We start from the raw sequence: 12,987 nt of genomic DNA on the forward strand, positions 1-12,987 counted from the left end.
TTATTGTTGTTTTGACAAATTGATGATTGAGGCTTGTTCTTGATGACATTTGAAGGTTATGTTTCAAATTTGAGCTTGTTTGGAGTAAATTTAAGTATTAAATCGTATGTTGGATTGTTAAAATTTGAAGAACAAATTTCTATTTCTGAGCAATTTGCACTTCAGGCATGTTTGGCCTTAAGTGCATCTGAAGTGCAATTTTTCACTTTAGACTTATTGGCCTTAAGTGTAGGGAAACGTTTGTTGCATTTCAGACCTATTTGGCCTTAAGTGCATCTGAAGTGCAATTTTTTTACTTCACACTAATTTTTTTTAATTTCAGATTCGATAAGTCTGAAGTTGATCGTAAAGTGGGTAGGCTTGCAAATGTTTTTGCAAAGTGGGTATAGGTTCAATTGTGACTCCAAAATCGGACCAATAATATGTTATGTCAGGTTGCCCATCATGCATTTCATTCAGGCCCATTAAGCCCATATTTCAGGGACGGGTCGGATTTTTTCGGTAAGAGAAATCGTTCAACAAAAATCGGAGAGAGGCGTCTCAAAATTCACACTCTGGTCCGTGCGGAAATTCAATCGCAAGGATGATCAGCATCCTTACTCAGGTCAGTTATAGATTATTGCCTTTCTCCTTTACATTTTGATTGTTCAGTATCACAAATGAAATCGTTTGATTCTTCAACGCGTATATTTGTAAATGAACGCGTGGAATTTTGATTATGCAAACTTGCAGGAGCGTCTTCTCGGCGCTGCTTTAGGTAGCATATTGACAGGTGTTGTGATCCTGGAACAACGTAAAAGAATCTATAAGAGCATCTCCGAGAATCAATCCCGATTTTCCCCTCAATCTCAGGTAGGTTTCAATCGCTTTGACCTCTCCTCCCTGTCTCAACTCTCATTTCTGATTGAAGAGCTTCTTCCTTTGCCCAAGCGGTTTATTCGCCCCTTGAATTTTGTGATTTTCACTTTGTTCTATCATCTATGAGTTTTTTCCGATAGCTAGGCCTGATGTTGATTTCCGAATTAGATGTTATCAGCTCATATTAAATTTCTATGTGTGTGTGTATTGAAATATATTAACATATGTGTGTGCATGTGCCTGTGCGTTTATGTTTAGTAATAGGATTTAAGTTTAATACTTGGACATTGTTAAATTTTTTGTACACCATTAATAAATTTTAAATTGTGGTAACATGGTAATTACTCTTTATATCAGATTTTCAGCTTACTAATAATACTTATCAAGAGAGCTATGTTGCTCGGACTCTCCGAAAATGTAGCCGCACATGTGTTGGATCCTCAAAAAATGCACTACTTTTGGAGGATCCGACACGCACCCGGCTAAATTTTCGGAGAGTCCGAGCAACATAGCAAGAGAGAATCTTTTAGTAATATAGAATGAGTAAATTGTCCTTTAGTTGACATTCAACGGACTGCCTAATGATCACATTTAAGACATTTCCATAGCACCAAGAAGCATGTTATTAACTTCTTCACATGACCTTTATTTTGTTGGGAAAAGAAAAAGCTACTAACTGCATATACTTTATATAGGGTTGAGAAAATGGTACGAAAATTTGAGAGCAGTTATTCAAATTTGATACTATCATTTTCTGAAATTTGTTATGTATCCTTTAGCCAAGCGTGTATGTTTGTGCAAGCAGTCTATGGTTCAAAAATATACCAGCACTATGAGCTACAAAGTATAACTGTATAAGATATGCATATATTACCCATGCATGGCAAACCATACTTAAGCAATAACTCTCCTTTAAGGGATCCAAATTAACAAATTGTTCGAACGTCACGCTCAAGTACACCCATATACCTACATGTATGTAAAATCCTTACACCAAAAGTTGCTTTTTGTGCTACAAATATACCATTTCCATTTGTTCTCGATCTTATATTTATAGATGAGTAAGTAGTTCTCGACATATGCATTGAAGCAGCTGTGGAAAAAAATGTCAGTTATTTTTGGGTTCATGCGTGATGTTGATTTCACATGAATCAATCACATTATGATTACTGATGGAAAAACCACATTATGATTAAATGCTTATTTGTGTAGAGAGTATGAATCCCTATAACTAGTATAATACATAGAATACTATTCCATATAAAGAATGTTATGCCTTCCAAACAGTAAGTTAAGATTTTGAGATTGCTCCAGACTTATCTGCTAGTAAACATTATAGGCCTGAAATTTCATAATTGTAAGGACTTTCAATGGCAATCACTTGACTATGTTAGAAGCTTTTGCCTGTGGTGTTCAATTGTCCATACCCTTTTGTGAAGAAGAAAGATATTAATGCTCATGAAGATGGTTGTTATTGTGTTTTGCTAGTTCTTCTTAGAACCGTGGCGCCAAAGGTACCTAATAGAAAAACAAAGTGATGAGTCACGGTCACATGTACAATCATCGGCCGGTTCGGGCTGGGGCTAAGGGAAGTATAACTTACTGCTAGTATGTCTAAAAATTTCGAGTATTGACGTATAATTGGGTCATAGAATCGAGAGAAGGAACTTGCTTTGCTTTGTGACCTATATTGAGTATAAAATTACTAGTGGAGTAAATTACGAAAATTGTGTGTCGGTGTTTGTGAAGAACCATAAAGTGGAACCAAAAGACCTTCTTAGGAAAGTCATAAAGCAGCTTTAAGTTGATTTCAACTAAATATGCATATTTTATCAATAATAAAAAAATGAAATATTCTGTCAAGCAACGGGCTTATCTAGCCAGTTATTGCTGTGAGTTTCTGCGTAGTTTAACCAATTTGCTGACAATATTCCCTGCTCGTGGTTTGATGTTCATTGGTACGTAGATAAGTGAATTTCTGTCCGTGAATCTACATAAATAATTAATATAACAGTCTCAATAAATGCCTCCAGACTAGCCACCCAAAGAAAAAGCAAACCCTGAAATATTCTACTCCCTCCGTTCCAGTTTATGTGAACCTATTTCCTTTTTGGTCCGTTCCAAAAAGAATGAACCCTTTCTAAATTTGGAAACAATTTAGTATAAACCTACAACTCTACCCTTAATGAGAAGCTTTTATAACCACACAAATACTCTGAGCCCCTTTTTAACTTGTTTAGGACCACAAATTCCAAAAGTCTTCATTTTTTCTTAAACTCTGTGCCCAGTCAAACAGGTTCACATAAATTGGAATGGAGGGAGTATATTTTTCTTATCTTCTTATTCAAGTCGTAAGTTTGTCCATGTATTGTGTTTCAATGTGACGGTCATTTTCACCACCTGTCAGTACTCTTGATATTTTTCTTTATTTTCACAGTGCCATTTATTAGATGTAAAGCTGGTGACAGACAAGATGTTATTGTTCGTAGTGGATGTTTTGCTTAATGAGAATATGTTATTTGTATAATATTTTTAAATAGCCTTGTCCTTTGATTATCATGACCACAACTGTGATACACATGTACAATACATATGAAGTTTCAAAGCAAGATTTGAGGTTTTCATTATTTATGATAAACAAAATCAACTCATCATTCTGTGTCTTTCTAACCATATTTTTAATCTATTTGAATATTTTCAGACAATAGAGCACATCCCAAAACAGAAGTCTGGTATAGAGTTTGCACACCTATGGAACAAAGCTGTGGATCAGGCATTAGGACCTGTCATCAAGTCTCTTGGCTCACGTGGATGGTAAAAATGTTAGTGTAATTTCACAGCAGATCTTGAAATTGTATCTTTTTTATTTGTAAGATTCGTACAAGCACACATGCAGGTGCATCCTCCATTGTATCTTTTTGCTTTGACTCATTGAAAAGGGGAAGTGGTACCAATTGCAGTTCTTGCACTTACATACTATCATGCTGCTGACGTTTCTTTCCTGACTTTGGTCTGTGATGAATACTGTGTTGTAAAAGCTTAGGTGTTCCACAGTTGCTAGCATTGTCCATGCTATTAATTTGACTGCTATTGCTCCAGAATATATGGATCGAAGGTCACAAAAGAATGTATGTTCTGTTTCTGTGATGTTGGTTGATCCAGAATTGGTGGAACAAACTTTATCGACAGTTTACCCTGGTCGATGTTGTAAGATGCTATTGTCATACAATAAGGTTCAGCATCATGTTATCACACTTCCCTAACTCCCCATCCTTGACCCTGCTTTTTTCTCCTCATTTTCCATCTACCAACTTTAACTGAGAAAGTTTGAGGGGCAGGAAGTACCTATTTTAAGTCAGAAGTTGAATTATATCCTTGTTTCAATATTTCATCAAATCAGCTCATAAGACTACAGGGCCTGCTGCTTTTATTAAGCAATTGAAGGGAGGAATGCCATACTCATCCGTGATAATACTGATGATGGGAGGAAAAGCATGACACATTTGGTTGATTTCTTCTGTGAGATTGACCATTACATTATTCAGACAGGTGCTATATTTCCTTTAGGTGAAGAACATTAGATCATCTGCTAGCCTGTTAAGCTCATGAAAGTGCAAACATCAGTCTGCCTGATTGATGTTTTGGCCTACCTTACACTGCATTTTTTTGGAATGCGAACAAGTTTAGGACGATGACTTACTGTAGAGCTTGAATAGGACCTATAAGACCGTGAACGCCTTGAATCCTATGGATAATTAAGTCTCAGAAAAAAAGAATTTAATTTAGAAGATTGGGCTTCAGCCTGATTGGTGTATGGACATATAAAGCAGTATGCCCTGTGGCAAGGGCAATTAAGTGGGTTGGATTTTGTAGTAAGCAAGGCAAGGAACTTAACTATACACAATTAGCTATAATTGGAGATTCTTCTAGTGGTTCAACTAATTATGAACGTGTTGTTAAATAGTAGATTCACTGGTTTAGGTGAGTGCTTTAAACTTGTAAAGGGCTAGCTAGAGTCTGGAAGGTTTTTTTTTTTTTTTTAGTGAGTAAATGCGATAGACAAGCGGGAGTCACGACTATTCCAAAATGCTTCTTGGTTTGAATGAGATAGAAAAATCTATAAAATTGGTGTTCCGGTAAAGTTGGGGTTCAAGCACCTGGTAAAATTAGTCGAGATAATCACAAAAATTCAACAAGTGCAGTAGGGTGTAAGGAAACCTTAAGTTAGACAACCTTAATGTTGCCTATGCAATAAAGATATACGAAACGCACGAGGAGTATTGGTAGTACAATATATGAAATACCTTACAGCAAGATAATACTTGCTAAACACCAAGGATTTGTTGTGAGATGAATATGATCCCTCTATCATTAACTAGAGTCTCTGGTTCGAGCCTTGGAATGGAAAACATGTAAATTATTTTCCTATGTATGTGTGGCCCAATAGGTCTAAGGCCCATAATTAATATTTAATTAATTATCAAATCTCATCCGTCCGATCGGTTACTTGATGGACGTACCAGATTAAGTGAGAACCTCTATAAATTGGTCCTCTCCCCACCCATTAGGGTTACCGTATTTTTATTTTCTCTTCCATCTCTAAAGGCGGCGGTAACAACAAGTTAGGGCAAGGGGCGAGAAACCAGTTTTTGAATTAACGCTTCCGCTTCAAGATAATGGATTCCGCTTCAGGTATGTTTTCTATGGCAATTACATGTAAGATTATCATGTTCAAGATCCTGGTATGAATTAAAGTTTATGCTTACATGTGGTATCATGAGCCTGGATTTTTGAATTGATAATCTTCGCAAACGAATTTTTTCATATTCGTGAACCGCTTCAGAAATCATGTGCTATCATTAATTACAGAATCATGTCTTTAACTTTTGACAATATTTTACTATAGTTGAACAGATTTGAGGTTTGAACACTAAAGGTTTATAATCCCGTGTCTTTAGTATATAAGTGAATTTGGACTAATTTTCGTTGATCTAAAAGTCCAAACCAACATCATCCATTGTTGTTCACTGTTTTAATTGGTTAAAACTTGATATTTGTTATTATTCTCCAAAAATGGTTTGAAAATATTTTTTCAGTATAGAACAAGTTTGGTGTCAGAAGTTGCGTTAATGTGCAAGAATTTGATGAAACATGAATAATTTGTTTTGGGCTATTAAGTTGGTGAAACCATTTATTATCTATTTTATGTATGTGATTAATGTTTATATAGTTTGTTAGTCACTAAAGTGATCAAACTAGATTGTTTAAAATATTCACATGCATAAAATATTCTGATATTTATTTTATGTGTGCATTTATGTTTATATAGTTTGTTAGTCGCCAAAGTGACCAAACTAGTATGTTTAGAATATGCATACATAAAATTATAGTTTATCCATGAAATTAATGAAATGCCTATAATTTAAAAATAGTGGATAAATTAATTTTCATCATTGCTAGAACTTAAGGATTTACCCAAAGGTGCATCAATTATTCTATGAATAGTGAATATGATGAGGTAAATTAATATTCTTAGTCAAATATATATTGTCTGTCCAAAGATGACATATATATTTGGTTAAAAATATTTAATTACCTATTAAGACTAAATGACATTTAAATTATGATAGTGTGTCGTAGTATCTACCCAAAGGAAGATTGCGATATGCTTTAATTGTTTTGTTGAATCCATATTGATTTGTGAGCATGTATTATCTATTTTGCAGCTATTCCTTTTCATTCGCTTGCTTCGTCTGTTACTATGTTCAATGGATTGAACTTCTTTGAATGGCTTGAACAAGTCCAGTTCCACTTAGATGTGATGGATCTTGACTTGGCTCTGCTGAATGATAAGCCCGCTGTCATTACTGATTCGAGCAGTGCGGATGAGAAGTCTTTCCATAAAGCATGGGAATGCTCTAACAGGCTAAGCCTTATGTTTATGCGAATGAATATTGCCAACAACATTAAGAGTACTATTCCACAAACAGAAAGTGCCAGGGAATACCTGACGTTTGTGGAAGAACGTTTTCGTTCTGCAGATAAGTCTCTCGCTGGTACACTAATGGTTGAACTCACGACCATGAAGTTTGATGGGCCGCGTAGTATGCAAAACCATATCATCGAGATGACTAACATTGCAGCAAAACTTCAGACCTTGGGGATGAAAGTGGATGACTCCTTCTTGGTTCAGTTTATTCTGAACTCGTTACCTCCTGAGTATGGACCTTTTCAAATTAACTATAACACTATTAAGGATAAGTGGAATGTTAGTGAATTGTCCAGTATGCTTACTCAGGAGGAGTCGAGACTTAAGAAACAAGGGAATCATTCAATTAACCTCATGGGTCAAGGAGCTGGTAAAGGACTTAAAGTGAAGGCCAACAAGTTCAAGAAGAAGAAAGCACCTGCTAAAGCTCAACAGGATGCTAACAAGGAACATAAGGCAGATACGTGTCGTTTCTGTAACAAGGAAGGACACTATCAGAAAGATTGCCTGAAACGTAAAGCTTGGTTCGAAAAGAAAGGTACAATTAGTGCTTTTGTATGTTTCGAATCAAATTTAGTAGAAGTTCCTAATAATACTTGGTGGCTTGATTCTGGTGCAACTGCTCATGTATCTACTACGTTGCAGGGATTCCTTACGATCCAAACTACAAATCCAAATAAGGATTTCTTGTTCATGGGAAATCGTATGAAGGCTCCAATTGAAGGCATAGGGACTTATCGTTTGATCGTGGAGACTGGACGTCACCTTGATCTATTACAGACTTTTTATGTACCTTCAGTTTCTAGGAATTTGATTTCTCTTTCAAGACTTGATGTTTCTGGATTTGATTTAAAGTTTGGAAATGGATGTTTCAATTTATATAAGAATGCTATTTTTTATGGTTCTGGCTTTCTCAATGATGGTTTATATAAATTGAAACTCGATATTGGTTTTTCTGAATCCCTTCTTACTGTTCAACATAATGTTGGAATTAAACGTAGTTCACTAGATGAAAGTTCTGCTTACTTGTGGCATAGACGTTTGGGTCATATATCCAAAGAAAGGTTAGAAATATTAGTAAAAAATGAGATTCTTCAGAATCTAAATTTTACTGATCTTACTATATGTTTGGATTGCATTAAGGGAAAGCAAACCAAGCATAGTAAGAAAGGTGCCATAAGAAGCACCCAACTTCTTGAAATTATACACACCAATATTTGTGGACCTTTTGATGTTCCATCTTTTGGTGGAGAGAAATATTTTATCACTTTTATCGATGGTTTTTCACGTTATGGATACATCTATTTGCTGAAAGAAAAATCTCAAGCAGCAGATGCTCTCAAAGTATTTGTTAATGGGGTTGAAAGGCAATTAGATAAAAAGGTGAAAATTATTAGGTCAGATAGAGGTGGTGAATATTATGGAAAATATAATGAATCAGGACAATGTCCAGGTCCATTTGCAAAGTTCCTTGAGGAACGTGGCATATGTGCACAGTATACTATGCCAGGAACACCTCAACAAAATGGTGTTGTAGAAAGGCGCAATCGAACACTTATGGATATGGTTAGGAGCATGATAAGTAATTCCTCATTACCCAAATCATTGTGGATGTATGCTCTTAAAACCGCTGTATATTTATTAAACAGGGTTCCTAGTAAGGCAGTTCCAAAGACCCCTTTTGAACTATGGACAGGAAGGAAACCTAGTTTAAGGCACCTGCATGTTTGGGGTTGCCCAACGGAAGCTAGAGTTTGTAATCCACAAGAAAAGAAATTAGATTCTCGAACAGTAAGTGGTTACTTTATTGGTTACTCAGAGAAATCTAAAGGGTATGTGTTTTACTGTCCAAACCATAGTTCGAGAATTGTTGAAACCGGTAATGCAAGATTCATTGAGAATGGTGAAGTTAGTGGGAGTGTTGAAAAGCAAAGTGTGGAAATTAAAGAGGTGAGGGTCAATATTCTATTACCCAAAAATGTGCCTACTTCCACACAAATACCAAATATTGTTCCAATTGTTGAAGAACACTTTGACAATACCGAGCAACATTTGGATGAAACACTTCATGAAGAAACTAACTCACAAATATCTGACACAAATGAACCACAAGAAATGCCATTAAGAAAATCTCAAAGAGTTAGAAAATCGGCTATTTCGGATGATTACGTGGTTTATTTGCAAGAGTCAGATTTTGACATTGGTCTTAATAAGGATCCGGTTTCATTTTTACAAGCCATAGAAAGTAATGAGTCTGAAAAATGGATTGATGCCATGAAGGAAGAGTTAAAATCCATGAAATACAATAAAGTCTGGGATCTTGTTGAATTGCCAGAAAGTTCTAAGAGAATCGGCTGTAGATGGGTCTTTAAGACCAAACGCGATTCAAATGGCAATATTGAGAGATACAAAGCCAGACTTGTTGCCAAGGGTTATACTCAGAAAGGAGGCATTGATTATAAAGAGACCTTTTTGCCGGTCTCAAAGAAAGACTCGTTAAGAATTATTATGGCTTTGGTGGCTCATTATGATTTAGAGTTACACCAAATGGATGTGAAAAGTGTCTTTCTTAATGGAGACCTCAAGGAAGAAGTTTATATGGACCAACTAGAGGGTTTCGAAACTAAAGGAAAAGGTCAAATGGTGTGTAAACTGAAGAAGTCAATATATGGACTTAAACAAGCCTCACGACAATGGTATATAAAGTTTAATGATACCATAACATCTTTTGGATTTGTGAAAAATACCGTTGATCGGTGTATATACCAAAAGATTAGTGGGAGCAAGTTTATATTTTTAGTCTTATATGTTGATGATATTCTACTTGCTGCTAATGATTTAGGCATATTGCGTGAGACTAAAGATTTTCTCTCTAGGAATTTTGAAATGAAAGATATGGGTGAAACATCCTATGTGATAGGAATAGAAATATTCCGTGATAGATCACAAGGATTATTGGGATTGTCTCAGAAAGGCTATATCGAAAGAATTCTAGAGAGATTCAACATAAATAATTGTTCAGCAGGAATTGTTCCAATTCAAAAAGGGGACAAATTTAGTCTCATGCAATGCCCTAAGAATGATGTAGAACGAAAGGAAATGGAATCAATTCCTTACTCTTCAATTGTTGGTAGTCTAATGTATGCTCAGACTTGCACAAGACCAGATATTAGTTTTGCGGTCGGAATGCTAGGAAGATATCAGAGTAACCCAGGAATTGATCATTGGAAAGCTGCAAAGAAAGTTTTGAGGTACCTGAAAGGAACGAAGGATTACATGCTCATGTATAGGAGATCCAAGCATTTGGAAGTTGTTGGATACTCGGATTCAGATTTCGCTGGATGTATTAACACTAGAAAATCCACGTTTGGTTATTTGTTCCAATTAGCTGAAGGAGCAATATCGTGGAAGAGTGTCAAACAGTCTGTTATTGCTACATCCACGATGGAAGCAGAATTTGTGGCATGTTTTGAAGCCACAATTCATGTATTATGGCTGCGAAACTTTATTTCAGGACTTGGGGTTGTCGACACCATTACCAAGCCGCTGAAAATTTACTGTGATAATTCTGCAGCAGTATTCTTCTCCAAGAACGATAAGTACTCCGAAGGTGCCAAACATATGGAATTAAAGTACTTTACCATCAAGGAGGAAGTTCAGAAACAAAGAGTGTCACTTGAGCATATTAGAACTGATCTCATGATTGCAGATCCATTAACGAAAGGTTTACAACCAAAGATATTTAAAGAACATGTACATAGAATGGGTCTTGGCTGTATTTATGACTGATGTATTTATGATGTTTTGACACTCTGAGCTCATTTATATGTTTCTGATATACATTAGTGATTTCCTGTTTCTCATAATGGTGTACACATTATTGTTTTGAGATATTACAGGATAAGTCTCAATGAGATATTATTGTGGACCATAATATTTTATAGCTTATGGACCTGGTACAATGAGTTGCTAATGTTGTGGTATATGGAAGGGAGTATGTAGACAAATTATATATAACCGTCATAACTCACATTTAGTAGTTTATCGTATTATGGTATTTATGATGAACATTATAGAAGAGATTTGTTTATGCGCAACTAATGTTCCTATAGTAAATATTAATATTATGTGATTATTGGGCCAAGTGGGAGAATGTAAATTATTTTCCTATGTATGGGTGGCCCAATAGGTCTAAGGCCCATAATTAATATTTAATTAATTATCAAATCTCATCCGTCTGATCGGTTACTTGATAGACGTACCAGATTAAGTGAGAACCTCTATAAATTGGTCCTTTCCCCACCCATTAGGGTTACCGTATTTTTATTTTCTCTTCCATCTCTAAAGGCGGCGGTAACAAAAAGTTAGGGCAAGGGGCGAGAAACCAGTTTTTGAATTAACGCTTCCGCTTCAAGATAATGGATTCCGCTTCAGGTATGTTTTCTATGACAATTACATGTAAGATTATCATGTTCAAGATCGTGGTATGAATTAAAGTTTATGCTTACAAAACATCCTTATAGAGAATGCTTCCCCTTTAGTGGATCTTACGTGGCATGAATCCAAATTAGTCAGGGAGGTCCTAAAGCGGTATTTGAACAACGGGTGGAAAAAATAAAAAATTAAAAAAAAGAAGAAGAAAGGATTTACTTGCTAAAAATGTGTCTCACTTCGCAATGATAAGATCCACATAAACTGCAGATGGCTTTAGTTTTTTTAAGTATTCCTCTGTTGGTAATCAATCATTCACACACATGTAGGAAACATATTTTATTTATTTGATTGACTATGGACCTAAATAGTATGTGGTTTTGTTTTCTTGTATGTTGGTCTTTGGTCAATAAAATATACAAAATTTCTTCTGTGTGTCTGTGACTGTTTCTTCTTATTACCAGGAATCCTAATTGTTGTAAAAAAGATATGTGTCTTGGAATCACTAAATATTTTCTCTCTGTTGTTGCTGTGATAATAGCAACCCTTTATAAATGAGAATGAGAATGGCTACCCTTTATAAATGAGATACATTAGTTACATTCATATATGAAAAATCGAGACATGATAATATAACACAGGGTCTTCCTAATCACTAAATAATTCTACGATATATCACCAACTGCTCATTCAGCAATAGTTACATCTCACATCTCACATCCCACATCCCAAATCATATAAATATGAAAGATAACAAAAACCAAAAATGTAAAATGAGATGCAGCAACAGGGGACAGATCTCAGACATTAAGCTGAACAGGATTAGCTTTGCTCGAGTTGCGTTTTCGTGTAATCACAACATAATAAACCCCAAAAGCTAAAACAATAGTAGCAAACACAAATCCAAGAAGGATTCCAACAACCCCACCAGCTCCTATTCGCCTTTCGCCATCCTCGGGTGGTGATAAGCTTTCATGTGCTAAATTAGACTGAACACTTGAAGCTGTAGGTAATTCTGAACAACCTGATTCTGATGTATTATTATCACATAAACTTTCAGTAGTACTGTTTTTCTTTTGTCGAGTCTCAGGGTGGAAAAATGAGTATGCATCTGGTGAGAATGCAATAGGACTTTCATAAACAAGGCCATGTGGAGCTCTTTCTTGACCTTTAACAATAAATGGTAGGCATAAAACAGCCAAAAAGAAGAGATAGGAAGCCATTGGTAATGTTATATATTTGTTTGCTTTGTTTCTTGGTTTTATATGTAGAAATCTTGATATGGTAAATGGAGCTGTTTTTGGCCGTTTGAATGAGGGAATGTTTGCGCTTGGTACGTGATTTTATAAGTAGAAATAAATGAATGAAGTGGAGGTTGCTTAGAATTGAATATATTGTAGAAAAGAGGGAACCAAATGATAGGAATACTATCAATGGCTATAACTCCATTAAAGTAATTCTCATCACTCCCATGGGATTTTTTTTAGTATCAAATAAATGTGATGCATATTAATTCATAGAGAAAGAAGATGATTATAAATACAAAGGCATTTATCCAAACAAAAAAAAAAGGAAAGGTCTTGCTTAAGCACTTGGTTACATGAACTTCAAATTCACCTCCACTTAGTTAGTAATAATAATCTTTCGAGTAATTTTTCCAAGTGGTTTACTCCCCTTGTCTATTGGATGATTTTTCTTATTTTTTTAAT

General features: G+C 35.4%; 2 protein-coding genes across 2 annotated transcripts; one reads left to right on the forward strand and one right to left on the reverse strand.

Moving 5' to 3' along the window:
• Window positions 1-457: 457 nt before the first annotated feature.
• On the forward strand, window positions 458-3,837 carry LOC104226014 (uncharacterized). Its single transcript, XM_009777903.2, has 3 exons — window positions 458-604; window positions 733-852; window positions 3,560-3,837. The coding sequence occupies exons 1-3, from the start codon at window positions 584-586 to the stop codon at window positions 3,674-3,676; spliced, it is 258 nt and encodes an 85-aa protein (XP_009776205.1). The 5' UTR covers window positions 458-583; the 3' UTR covers window positions 3,677-3,837.
• Window positions 3,838-12,078: 8,241 nt separating this feature from the next.
• On the reverse strand, window positions 12,079-12,501 carry LOC104226015 (uncharacterized). Its single transcript, XM_009777904.2, has one exon. It carries the CDS (start codon window positions 12,499-12,501, stop codon window positions 12,079-12,081), a length of 423 nt encoding a protein of 140 aa, XP_009776206.1.
• Window positions 12,502-12,987: the final 486 nt, after the last annotated feature.

This window comes from Nicotiana sylvestris, chromosome 11 (assembly GCF_000393655.2).
Source record: "Nicotiana sylvestris chromosome 11, ASM39365v2, whole genome shotgun sequence".
In the NCBI taxonomy this organism is placed as follows: Eukaryota; Viridiplantae; Streptophyta; class Magnoliopsida; order Solanales; family Solanaceae; genus Nicotiana; species Nicotiana sylvestris.